This window comes from Mobula hypostoma, chromosome 26 (genome assembly GCF_963921235.1).
Source record: "Mobula hypostoma chromosome 26, sMobHyp1.1, whole genome shotgun sequence".
Classification (NCBI taxonomy): Eukaryota; Metazoa; Chordata; class Chondrichthyes; order Myliobatiformes; family Myliobatidae; genus Mobula; species Mobula hypostoma.
In genome coordinates, this window is record NC_086122.1 from 8,184,264 (window position 1) to 8,198,262 (window position 13,999).

At 46.1% G+C, this 13,999-nt stretch overlaps 1 protein-coding gene across 2 annotated transcripts in view; it reads left to right on the forward strand.

Annotated features, from left to right (window-relative positions):
- Window positions 1-13,999, forward strand: part of si:ch211-1i11.3 (mitogen-activated protein kinase kinase kinase 5) — a 192,447-nt gene that overhangs the window by 118,212 nt on the left and 60,236 nt on the right. For both annotated transcript variants that reach the window (XM_063033924.1, XM_063033925.1), the window contains 3 exons: window positions 1,840-1,935; window positions 9,874-9,958; window positions 13,467-13,600. In XM_063033924.1, coding sequence (XP_062889994.1) covers window positions 1,840-1,935; window positions 9,874-9,958; window positions 13,467-13,600 — 315 coding nt within the window. The remainder of the gene's footprint in view (window positions 1-1,839; window positions 1,936-9,873; window positions 9,959-13,466; window positions 13,601-13,999) is intronic.

Sequence of the window (13,999 nt, forward strand, 5' to 3'; positions counted from 1 at the left end):
GGGAGAAACACAAGGTGAGAGGTGAAACCAGGAGCGGGAGGGGTGAAGTAAAGAGCTGGGAAGTTGAAACTACCATTCAGGGCCCCAAACAGTCCTTCCAGTCGAGGCGACACCACCTGTGAGTCTGCTGGGATCATATACCGCGTCCGGTACTCCCGGTGAGACCCCACATAGATTGGGAGATTACTTCGCCAAGCATTTACGCTCTGTTCGCCAGGAAATACGGGATCTCCCTGTGGCCAACCACTTTAATTCCACTTCCCATTCTCCTTCCGATATGTCCATCTGTGGCTTCCTCCACTGTCGTGATGAGGCCACACTCAGGTTGGAGGAGCAACATCTTACATCCTGTCTGGGTAGCCTCCAACCTGATGGCTTCTGGTAATGGCCCCTTACTCCCCCTTCACCATTCCCCATCCCCTCTTCCCCCTCTCACCTGATCTCCTTGCCTGCCCGTTGCCTCCCTCTGGTTCTCCTCCCCCCTTTTCTTTCTTCCATGGCCTTCTGCCCTCTCCTATTAGATTCCTCTTTCTCCAGCCCTCTATCTCTTTCACCTATCAACTTCCTGGCTCTTTACTTCACCCCCTCCCCCCCACGTTTTAACTCTACTCCTCATCTTTTTTGCTCCAGTCCTGCCGAAGTGTCTCGGCCCGAAACGTCGACTGTACTCTTTTCCATAGATGCTGCCTGGCCTGCTGGGTTCTTTGAGGTGATAGGTGAAACGGGGAGAGGGGTGAAGTAAAGAGCTGGGAAGTAGTTTGGTGAAAGAGATAAAGGGCTGGAGAAGGGGGAATCTGATAGGACCGTGGAAGAAAGGGAAGGGGGAGGAGCACCAGAGGGAGGTGATGGGCAGGTAAGGAGATGAGGTGAGAGAGGGACATGGGAATGGGGGAATGGTGAGCAATATCGGACATTTGAGAAACCAATGTTAAATGATACCTAGATAGAATACAAGGTGTTGTTCCTCCAACCTGAGTGTGGCCTTGTTGTAGCAGTAGAGGAGGCCATGGACTGACACCAAAACTTTGACCATCTGCTTGAATAAATCTCCACATAGCCTGGTCTCACTTTTGTTGATGAAGCTGTGAAATACTTTAGGATGTAGTGTTAGGAAACATGCTATATAAATGGATGCTTTAGTTGTTACATCTAAGTTATAGGTCTTGCAGTGAGTACTACAGTAAGTACAATTCAGATAGGGTGGTCAACCAGTACTTTTGCTGGTCCCATCATGTAGCCACCAATCTCTACAGCCTCCCTCCTCAAAGAGCCCATTTCCAGATGTTTTATTCTTAATGAGCATTTTTGGAAAATTCTAATTGATACAGTGACCTTTCTGTCAGGATTGCTTGCAGCGACGTCTAGTAGATTAATGATTAATCTTCATAATCATTAATTAGCAGAGTCTGGAAGATCCAAACTTTTTGCAAAGAAATTAGAGCTCTTTTGACCTTGAAGGGGAGATAAAAGCTCGGAGGAAAGGAAATGTCAAACATGCAGAGCCAGCTGTTAACTCCTTGTAGTTAACACCTAGTTTAAGATGAGGAAATTTCTCATTGAAAGTGGATGCTGATTGTAGCATAAAGCAGAAACAAAGGGCTGGTTGCGAACATATGAGAGATGAAAATGTCGGTACTTGATTTAGTACAGAATTTGTGAGTAACTATTAGGTCAGTGCTTTATTTGTCTAAAAGTTATAAGCACCGACTTTGCTTTAGCTTGTGGCCACCCATTCCACCACTGAGGTGTCTCAGCTTTCCTTCAGGCAGACTTGCACAAGTGGTAGTTGTGAGAAGCTGCCCGTACACTACCCGAGTCATGATCTCCCTTCTTTTCCAGTGTCTCAAAGTTCAACGAGCGTTGTTGCTTCCTGTATGTGTTGCACAACTCTGACGATTTTCAGCTGTACTTTCCAACAGAGCTGCATTGCAAAAGGTAAGATCAACTGTGTGATAAATTATTAAAACGTGTTACCGGACTTCCTGGCCTGCCTGTAGCTCCTCCTCTTGTTCAACTATACTGTACACAGTTCTCTTGTATACATTATCACATGCACGTGCAGACAATACCTGTCTCTCCTCTTCTATCACATCTTTCAATTTGCCCATGTTGTAAGCTTGCTTCTTTCACCACAGTTATTAGCTAATGCATTATTTTTTCTAATGAGACACTCAGAGGGCTGTCTATTCTCTTTGATCTTTACTGTGTGCTCATTCCTCGAGTCAAAGTGCAGATATCTGTTGATGCTGGAAATCGGAGATAAAAGTAGAACATGGTGGGGGTATTTGTTAGGAGATAAAAGCAGAACATGGTGGGGGTATTTATTAGGAGATAAAAGCAGAACATGGTGGGGGTATTTGTTAGGAGATAAGAGCAGAACATGGTGGGGGTATTTATTAGAAGATAAAAGCAGAACATGGTGGGGGCATTTATTAGGAGATAAAAGCAGAACATGGTGGGGGTATTTGTTAGGAGATAAAAGCAGAACATGGTGGGGGGGGGTTTATTAGGTTAGGCAGCATCTGTGAAAAGAGAGACAGAGTTTCAGATCAACAACTCTTTATCAGAATGACATTCGATATCCCCAGCAATTTTTTGACAATTTTTTTAGATTATGAAGACACTCAGTCCTCTTTTATTGTCATTTAGTATTGCATGCATTAAGAAATGATACAATATTTCCTTGGTGTGATATCACAAAACACAGGACAGACCAAGACTGAAAAAACTAACAAAACCACATAATTATAACATATAGTTACAACAGTGCAACAATACCATAACTTGATGAAGAACAGTCCATGAGCACAGTAAAAAGTTCAAAGTCTCTCAAACGTCCCACATCTCACACAGACGGGAGAAGGAAGAAAAACTCTCCCTGCCATGCCCGACCAGACTCTGACTCTGAGTCGTCCGAAAAGTTTGAGACTCCGATCAGCTCTCCGACACCGAGTACTGAGCACCATCTCTATCCGAACAATTCAACTTCAATCTCGGTCGCCAACAGCAGGCAAAGCCGGGGATTTTGAGGCCTTCCCTCCGGAAGATTCTCGATCACACAGTAACAACAGCAGCGAACGGGCGTTTCAGAAATTTCTCCAGATGTTCCTCTGTGCTTTCACGTCCATCTCCATCAAATCAGAATTGTCCACGGCCCCTATTTAACGGATACAATATTATTTTCACCGGAGGGCTGTGCACGCGCGGCGCGCTGCTCTCTCTCCTCCTGCCTGTCACTACTGTTACCTGTCACTGTTGTTGCTTCTGCCTTGACCATTGTCTCTGATTGAACAAAAATATTCACGGCCCGTGACACTACAGAGCTTAGAACATAGAAGAGTACAGCACAGAAACAGGCCATTCAGCCCACAGTGTTGTGCTGAACCAGCTAAATAGCAAGTCAGAAACACCCAAACACTAATCCTTCCTACCTACACTATGTCCATATCCCTCCATCCTCCTCACAACCATGTGCCTTTCCAAACATCTCTTAAAAACCTCTAATTTATTTGCCTCTACCACCAGGCAGTGCATTCCAGGCATCCACAACTCTCTTACCCCTCATATCCCCTTTGAACCTACCTCCTCTCATCTTCAATACATGTCCTCTGGTATTAGACATTTCAACACTGGGAAACACATACTTTCTGTCCACCCTATCTATTCCTCTCATAATCTCATAAACCTCTATCAGATCTCCCCTCAACCTCTTCAACTCCAAAGAAAATAACCCAAGTTTATTCAGCCTCTCATGATAGCACATGCCCTCTAAACAAGGCAGGTCCTAGTAAACCTCTTCTGTACTCTCTCCAAAGCCTCAACATCCTTCCTACAGTGGGATGACCAGAAATGTCTAGTCAGGTCAAGTCAAGTTTAATTATAAAGCACATTTAAAAACAACCCATATTGACCAAAGTGCTGTACAAGCCATAAGAGGTAGCTAAAATCACCAATACAAGAAACACAGATATAAACAACAAGACACAGCTTATAGGCACAAAATAAACAGTACATGAGCCTAAGCACAAGCCAAAAATCAGCCACATCAGGAAGATTCAAATGCTAGTGAATAAAGGTAAGTTTTGAGCCTTGACTTAAAAGAGTCGATGGAGGGGGCAGATCTGATAGGGAGGGGAATGCTGTTCCACAGTCTACGGGCTACAACAGCAAAGGCGCGGTCACCCCGAACTTAAGTTTAGATTGTGGGACAGCCAGAAGCCCCAGGTCAGCCAACCTGAGGGACCTGGAAGTAGAGTAAGGGGTTATAAGGTCTGCGATATAGGAGGGGGCCAGCCCATTTAGTGCTTTGTAAGCAAACAGGACAACCTTAAAATCAATTCTAAACCAGTGGAGAGAGGCCAGGATAGAAGTAATATGGTCCCTCTTCCGGGCACCTGTCGGGAGCCTGGCTGTGGCATTCTGGACCAGCTGCAGGCGGGACAGGGGCGACTGACTAATCCCAGTATACAGGGAGTTGGAGTAGTCCAAGCGGGAGGATATAAGGGTGTGGATGATCTTCTCAAGATCTTTGAAAGAGAGAAACAACTTGATTTTGGCAATAGTACGAAGCTGGAAATAACTGGCTTTTACTACTGCATTAACTTGTTTGTCAAACTTAAAGGTGGAATCAAATATCACACCAAGGTTCTTGACATGGGGTTTGACAAGGGTGGACAGGTTACCAAGACTGTTGATAATCACTTTGATGGAGTCAAGGGGGGCCAAATAGGACAACTTCAGACTTGCCTTCATTCAGCTGTAGGAAGTTTTGTGCCATCCCATAGTCATAGACATAGTCATAGTCATACTTTATTGATCCCAGGGGGAAATTGGTGTTTGTTACAGTTGCACCATAAATAATAAATAGTAATAGAACCATAAATAGTTAAATAGTAATATGTAAATTATGCCAGTAAATTATGAAATAAGTCCAGGACCAGCCTATTGGCTCAGGGTGTCTGACCCTCCAAGGGAGGAGTTGTAAAGTTTGATGGTCACGGGCAGGAATGACTTCCTATGATGCTCTGTGTTGCATCTTGGTGGAATGAGTCTCTGACTGAATGTACTCCTGTGCCCACCCAGTACATTATGTAGTGGATGGGAGACATTGTCCAAGATGGCATGCAACTTGGACAGCATCCTCTTTTCAGACACCACCGTCAGAGAGTCCAGTTCCATCCCCACAACATCACTGGCCTTACGAATAAGTTTGTTGATTCTGTTGGTGTCTGCTTCCCTCAGCCTGCTGCCCCAGCACACAACAGCAAACATGATAGCACTGGCCACCACAGACTCGTAGAACATCCTCAGCATCGTCCCACAGATATTAAAGGACCTCAGTCTCCTCAGGAAATAGAGACGGCTCTGACCCTTCTTGCAGACAGCCTCAGTGTTCTTTGACCAGTCCAGTTTATTGTCAATACGTATCCCCATGTATTTGTAATCCTCCACCATGTCCACACTGACCCCCTGGATGAAAACAGGGGTCACTGGTACCTTAGCTCTCCTCAGGTCTACCACCAGCTCCTTAGTCTTTTTCACATTAAGCTGCAGATAATTCTGCTCACACCATGTGACAAAGTTTCCTACCGTAGCCCTGTACTCAACCTCATCTCCCTTGCTGATGCATCCAACTATGGCCGAGTCATCCGAAAACTTCTGAAGATGACAAGACTCTGTGCAGTAGTTGAAGTCCGAGGTGTAAATGGTAAAGAGAAAGGGAGTCAAGACAGTCCCCTGTGGAGCCCCAGTGCTGCTGATCACTCTGTCGGACACACAGTGTTGCAAGCACACGTACTGTGGTCTGCCAGTCAGGTAATCAAGAATCCATGACACCAGGGGAGCATCCACCTGCATCGCTGTCAGCTTCTCCCCCAGCAGAGCAGGGCGGATGGTGTTGAACGCACTGGAGAAGTCAAAAAACATGACCCTCACAGTGCTCGCTGGCTTGTCCAGGTGGGCGTAGACATGGTTCAGCAGGTAGACAATGGCATCCTCAGCTCCTAGTCGGGGCTGGTGGGCGAACTGGAGGGGATCTAAGTGTGGCCTGACCATAGGCCGGAGCAGCTCCAGAACAAGTCTCTCCAGGGCCTTCATGATGTGGGAGGTCAATGCCACCGGTCTGTAGTCATTAAGGCCGCTGGGGTGTGGCGTCTTCGGCACAGGGATGAGGCAGGACGTTTCTCACAGTACAGGAACCCTCCGGAGCCTCAGGCTCAGATTGAATACATGGTGAAGTACTCCACATAGCTGAGGGACACAGGCTTTGAGCACCCTGGTACTGACACCATCTGGTCCTGCCGCCTTGCCTGGATTGAGACGTTTCAGCTGTCTTCTCACCTGTTCAGCTGTGAAGGCCACCGTGGTGGTTTCGTGTGGGGGAGGGGTATAGTCATGAGAGCAGGGTGGGGGACTGTGAGGAGGGGTAGGAGGGGAGAGTGGAATATGTGTTGGTTGGGGGCCGACAACAGATGGCTCATGTGGGGGATGGGCAGGGGTCACAATGTCAAATCTGTTAAAGAACAGGTTAAGTTCGTTGGCCCTGTCCACACTGCCCTCAGCTCCTCTGTTGCTAGTTTGCCAGAACCCAGTGATGGTCCTCATTCCCCTCCAGACCTCCCTCATGTTGTTCTGCTGGAGTTTCCACTCAAGCTTCCTCCTGTACCTGTCTTTAGCCTCCCTGATCCTGGCTTTCAGGTCCCTCTGTATTGCCCTCAGCTCCTCCCTGTTTCCATCTCTAAACGCCCTCTTTTTAGCGTTCAGGATGTCCTTAATGTCCTTTGTCACCCATGGCTTGTTATTTGAATAACAAAGGACAGTTCTTGTTGGAACATTGCAGTCCACACAGAAGTTGATGTAATCAGTGATGCATTCTGTGAGCCCATCAATATCCTCTCCATGTGGCTCACAGAGTGCCTGACAGTCTGTCATCTCAAAACAACCCTGGAGCGCCTCATAAGCCTCCTCCGACCATTTCCTCACTGTTCTCGAGGTTCCAGGTTTACTCTTCACCAGAGGCACGTAGCAGGGTTTTAGATGCACCAGGTTGTGATCTGACCTTCCCAGTGGGGGGGGGGGGGGGAGGGGAGAGGAGCTGTATGCATCCTTAACGTTAGCGTACATCAAATCCAGAGTCCTCTCCCCTCTGGTTGTACAGCTCACATACTGCGTGAAGTTGGGCAGTGTTCTAGCCATGGTAACCTGGTTGAAGTCACCCGAGATGGTAATGAGGGCAGTCGGGTGCTGGGTTTGTAATCTGGCTATGACGGTGTAAGTGATGTTACACGCCGACACTTTTTGTCCTCAAGGCAGCTCATGAGGCTGACTAGATTTGACTGGTCGTTTGGTTTCAATATATGCACGAAATGTACGCAAGACTCCAGGTGTGGCTTCTGGTATAATATCATTTCCATTCCAAACAGCAGGTCACCTTGAACTTCATCATCTGCATTCCAGAAGCTGTAAACAGCTGTCACTCCACTGTCCCACACTGCATTCCCAATCTAAGAGACTCAATCCTTTGACCGGCCTTCAGATGCACGCAGTCAGCCTACAAGAGATACCTCACTGCCTGGTCGCTTGTGACCATCTTTCTCTCAGTGAAAAACCTTTTCATGAAAATTTGGCACATCATGACTGAAGACTGCAACTAGCGGGGCACTGTCTACGCCACCCCGAGCTACCTGCCAGTCTAGTCATCATATGGGAGCCCAAGCACGGGAGGATGAACCCTGGGCGCCCTCCCAAGACTATGGTCAACACGCTCCTAGAAGACAGCGGCGCGGCTAATGTAGATGAACTGGACACACTGATGAGGGAGGGGGAGAAGTGGAGAGTCCCTCATCGTCCCCGACGCCGGCCCCCTAGGCCTGAGTCGACGTAGTAGTAGTAGTAATAGTAGACTGAATTAGAGATTAATGCCGCAAATAGAGTTGAAGAATTTACAAATTAGCATATGTGGTGTTCCTGATTTCAATAGCTCTTTCCAGGAATCTAAACAGACACTTTTTTTTATCAGATAACGTGAACTACTTGCTGCCCTATAAGAAATTACATGTCATTTTATCTTAGCTCATAAAGCTCCACAGTTGTTTGGCAACACACACAAGATGCTGGAGGAACTCAACAGGTCAAGTAGCAAGGCTGCAGAGGAACAAACACTTGACATTTCGGGTGGAGACACTTCATTAAGACTTGCTTGCTTGGGGGTTGTTGTCTATTGAATTGGAATCTATCGCTACCTGTAGTCTCTTTCCAGTATTGCAGCTGAAGCTCAAGGCACTCTCAAACAGATTGCAACTTGTAACTCCAAGTTGTTGCTCCACCTCCAGTCTGAGCTTGTCTGATTTGAGTCTCAGCTTAATGTTCCTTGCTATTCTCGTACGTGACACTAATGTAGTGACCACGACATTGAAGACTACTGTTACCCCTCAGCAGTGACAGAATAGGCTGCAGATGCTGGAATCTGAAGCTGTAAATCAAACTGCTGGAGGAATTCAGCAGGTCCGGCGGTGTCTTGACCCCAAAAGTCCGACTGTCCATTTCCATCCCACAGCCGCTGCCTGGCCCGCAGAGTTACTCCAGCAGTCTGTTTTGTGCTCCATTCCCTCTCGGGAGGCTGACCATTTTGAGGCAAGGGTTCTGGATCTCCGATACCCTTCATGCAAAGAAAATGCCTCTGATTCAAGTTCGTGGTGTTGGTAGCTTTCATTCCTGGTAGAGTGAACAGGCCTGCAAGGACATGCCAGTTTGTTTGTGGGAGGTCAGGACTCCATGGTGTCAGAGCAACCTCCGCTTGAGAAGATCAGAGCACGGGGGGGTCTGTGCTGCCTGCTAAACCTGATCAGAGGTGGTCAGCCTGTTCTTGCAGTGCATCGCTGGTCGTAGCTGTTCTGATCCCACTTCAAGAACAGGAGTTAAATCCACTCTCAGGTCTCAATAAAATCAAGCATGTAGAGCTGAGGCATAGTTTTGGCCCAAAATGCCGACTGTTTATTCCCCTTCATAGATGCTACCTGACCTGTTGAGCTCCTCCAACATTCTGTGAGTATTGCTTTGGATTTAAAGCATCTCCAGAATCTCTTATGTTTATCACATCAGATACCATCCATCCAACTCAAATGGGTGTTTCATGCAAAACTCTTGGTCAGTACTCTCACCAGCCCTCTTCAACGCACTCGCCAACCTCTCGTATCCTGACATTCTCAACTCTTTGCAAAAAGGGGGACTTCTCTGTGGACAGTAGGTCCTTACAAGCCCACCTTAAGTCATGCCTGCCGTCCAGCACTTGAACCTGCCTTGACAGTTCAGGGCTAAAATGTCTGACCCAGACTGAGATACTTGGCATTTCTGTGAATTAGCAGTGTGACTGACAGCTCTCAGAACCAGAATGAGGTTGACGTGAAATTGGTTGTTTTGTGGCAGCAGCATAGTGCCGGGTATAAAAATATTACTATAAGATGTATAAATAAAAAAGGCACGAAAAGGGAATAGTGAAGTAGTGCTCGTGGGATCATGGACCATTTATAAATCTGATGGTGGAGGGGAAATCCTTTTGTGTGGGTCTCTGGGCTCCTGTATCTCCTCCTTGGTGGTAGTGATGAGAAGAGGGCATGTTCCAGATGGTGAAGGTCCTTAATGACACATGCCACCTTCTTGAGGCATCCCCTTTTGATGATGGTGGGGAGGGGTGTGCCCGTGATGGAGCTGGTTGAGTGTACAACACTCGAGCTTCTGTCGATCCTGTGCATCTTCCACAATATCGTTTGTCCTCAAAACACTCTCAATAGCTGTGCTTGTGGCAGTGGTAGGGTGAGCTGGGGTCTGTGCTGGTGCCTCTCTGTTGACGTTGGCGTGTTCGTTCTTCTCCGTCAGGTTCTGCGAGTTGCTGAATCCGTTCTCGGATGAAAGCAAGCCGACCACAGATGATGGGATGAGACCGACGGAGGAGCTTTTGGAGGTAAATGAGACGGAGAGTGGCCACATAATGCCCTTCAGTGTTTAACAGCATGAACACGACCTTTGATTATCGTTGTGCTGGCAACATCCAACGAGGGTGCTGCCTGCGTTGGAGAGCATGCCTTATGAGGATGGGTTGAGCAAATTACAGCTAATCTTTTGGGAGCGAAGGAAGATGAGAGCTGACTTGATAGAGATACCTTATACTTTATAGAAACATAGAAAATAGGTGCAGGAGTAGGCCATTCGGCCCTTCGAGCCTGCACCATTTATTATGATCATGGCTGATCATCCAACTCAGAACCCCGCCCCAGCCTTCCCTCCATACCCCCGATCCCTGTAGCCACAAGGGCCATATCTAACTCCCTCTTAAATATAGCCAATGAACTGGCCTCAACTGTTTCCTGTGGCAGAGAGTTCCACAGATTCACCACTCTCTGTGTGAAGAAGTTTTTCCTAATCTCAGTCCTAAAAGGCTTCCCCTTTATCCTCAAACTGTGGCCCCTTGTTCTGGACTTCCCCAACATCGGGAACAATCTTCCTGCATCTAGCCTGTCCAATCCCTTTAGGATTTTATACATTTCAATCAGATCCCCCCTCAATCTTCTAAATTCCAATGAGTACAAGCCCAGTTCATCCAGTCTTTCTTCATATGAAAGTCCTGCCATCCCAGGAATCAATCTGGTGAACCTTCTTTGTACTCCCTCTATGGCAAGGATGTCTTTCCTCAGATTAGGGGACCAAAACTGCACACAATACTCCAGGTGTGGTCTCACCAAGGCCTTGTACAACTGCAGTAGTACCTCCCTGCTCCTGTACTCGAATCCTCTCGCTATAAATGCCAGCATACCATTCGCCTTTTTCACCGCCTGCTGTACCTGCATGCCCACTTTCAATGACTGGTGTATAATGACACCCAGGTCTCGTTGCACCTCCCCTTTTCCTAATCGGCCACCATTCAGATAATAATCTGTTTTCCTATTTTTGCCACCAAAGTATTGTCGCCAAACAATTGATACTAGAACATACAATCATCACAGCGATATTTGATTCTGTGCTTCCCACTCCCTGGATTACAAATCGGTAGTAAATGTTAAAAATTTAAATTATAAATCATAAATAGAAAATAGAAAAATGGAAAGTAAGGTAGTGCAAAAAAACCAAGAGGCAGGTCCGGATATTTGGAGGGTACGGCCGAGATCCGGGTCAGGATCCGTTCAGAGGTACAAGATGATCAGAGGGATAGATAGAGTGGGCAGCCAAAGAGTTTTTTTCAGGGTGGAATGTCTAATACAAGGGCAGGGGACATAACTTTAAGCTGACTGGAGGATGGGGGGGATGTCATGGTAAGTTTTTTACAAAGAGATTAGAAGGTGCCTGGAATGTGCAGTCAGGGGTGCTGGTAGAGACAGATACATTATTGTTGTTTAAGAGACTTTTAGATACTCATGTGGATGAAAGAAAAATAGAAGGCCATGTTGGAGGGCAGGATTAGATTGATCTTGGAGTAGATTAAAAGGTCAGTACAACATTGTGGGCTGAATGGCCTGTATTGTGCAATACTGTTTTGTGTTCTGTGTTCTTTCTTAACTTGATATATAAACTGTATAGATCCCACATCAGAAAGGAGCAAAACAAAAAGGGCATCAACCTGTAGTTACATAACATCATTGGTACATAGCTCACAGGAAGGTTATCAACAAAACTTGACACCAAGCCGTGTTATTCACAAAGAGTTTGGAGAGGGTCGAGAAGATATTTATGGGAATGATACTGCGAATGAAGGGTTCGCATCTAAGGAGCGTCTAATGACTCTGGGCCTGTACTCGCTGGACTTCATGAGAATGAAGGGGGATTTCACAGAAAGTTATCGAATATTGAAAGGTTTAGATAGAGAGAACATGGAGAGGATGTTTCCTGTCATGGGAGACTCTAGGACCAGAGGGCCCAGGCTCAGAATACAAGGATGTCCCTTTACAACAGAGTCCCTTTACAACAAAGGCAGAAGTTCTTGAAACAAAAGCTGGTGAGAAGGCAGCAGAATGAGGTTGACAGGGACAATAAATCAGACATGATGGAATGGCCGAGCAGACTCGATGGGCTGAATGGCCTAATTCTGCTCCAATGTCTTATGGTCTAAGGAAGCTGTGCTGAGGAGGTGAGTTTAAAGGAGTGTATTGGTTGAGAGGAAGGAGACGGAGAGAGACGATATCATGTCCTGTCAGCTGTGACTGCCAGCCAGGAATTGACCTCAGGGTTCAAGTGGCAGCTTCATTGTCAAACCTAAAGTGCTCTCTTTCAGGAGAGATGTTAAATTGAGGTCCACTCTACTGGGAACCAGTTGGAAAGAGAGAAAGTGAATTGACCATACCGTACACTTTGAGCATATCTTATCTGAAATGCTTGGGGCCAGAAGTGTTTTGGATTTGGGATTTTTTTTTTGGATTTCAGAATATTTGCACCATGATGAGATACCTTGGGGGTGGAATCCATTCTAAACACAAAATCCATTTTCATCGCATATGTAGCTTGTGTACAGCTGGAGTGAAGCTCACAGGGTGAACAGTCTGCTGTTGGAGCACGTGATGGAGCTTAGCCCTCCACAGTGTGTCAGCGTTGAATGACCGCCCCCCCGGCTGCATAATTAACTGGGTTTCAGCTTGGTGGTTGGCTTCATATCCGCCATAGATTTCTAAGAGCAACTATGATTAGAGGGGAGAAGGTAGTTTTTATATAATATTTTAAATACTTTTTTGCATGAAGGAATTTAAGGTGGGGGTTTATATGGGAGGCAGGGTTTGAGGGTCGGCACAACATTGTGGGCTGAAGGGCCTGTAATGTGCTGTACTATTCTATGAAGCAATTACCTTCCGTTTTCAGGTCACCATTGCTTGTCTCGTGATCATCCTATTAAGCGGCATATGTTCACTGTGGCACTGACGAGACCACTCTTTCAATGCACCATCAAGATCTTCATTTCTCACTTTATGCAGTGTTTTCCCATTTTTCATTAACTCCTCTTCATTACAAATGTGAGGTCTCTTCTCAGAAGTGACTATGGTGTGCAGCATCGCCTAAAAACCTTCCCAGGGCCTCGCAGAATTTTCTATTTGTGACGTTAGGTCAGTGCCCAGAAAAAAATTTGGATTTTGGAGGGTTTTTGGATTTTGGAATTTCGGATAAGTGGTATTCAAGCTGTATCATTACAAACAGTTCACCTGGTCACTATAACACATTGTAGATTTACTTGACTACAGAAATAGAAGCTGCCCTAACCACAGAGGACGTATGAGTTTTATAGGTCTGAAACTGATGCATTTAGTTTGGTCTCGTGAGGCTAGGGACAATAGTGAAACTGTATCGCATATGTGGGATCTTGCTGTGTGCAGATTGACTGTCATTTTATCTGTGCCCACCCCCTGGAGATATTTAATTGGCTGCACCATGTGATGGGGTAACCTGATTGTTAAAGGCCCTTTGTAAACCAGCCTGTCCTGTTCACTGTGCAGTACAGCTATGAATTTGCGGAGAATGGAGAACGGCTGATTCTCGGGAAGGGAACGTATGGAGTGGTGTATGCTGGCCGGGACCTCAGCAGACAAGTCCGCATTGCAATCAAAGAGATTCCAGAAAGGGACAACAGGTAATTACAGCTGCTGCCAACATGTCACTGGGACTGTCCATGCACTCTGTGTGTTGCATTTATTTTGTACCTTTAACTCCGTAAACACTTGCAGGATTCTTCTGAAAATAATTTGCACTTCAAGCTGCACAAGGAGAGATTAGGGTGGACACTCGGAAGCTTGGTGGGAGGTAGGTTCTCAGAGTTCGAAGTAAATCAATATTTATTGTTTATTTATTATTATTATTATTTCTTTTTGTATTTGTTCCATTTGTTGTCTTCTGCACTCTGGTTGAAAGCCCAAGTTGGGCATTCTTTCATTGATTATGTTATGGTTATTATTGTATGGATTTATTGAGTATGACCACAAGACAATGAATCTCGGGGGTGTATATGGTGACATATATGTACTTTGATAAT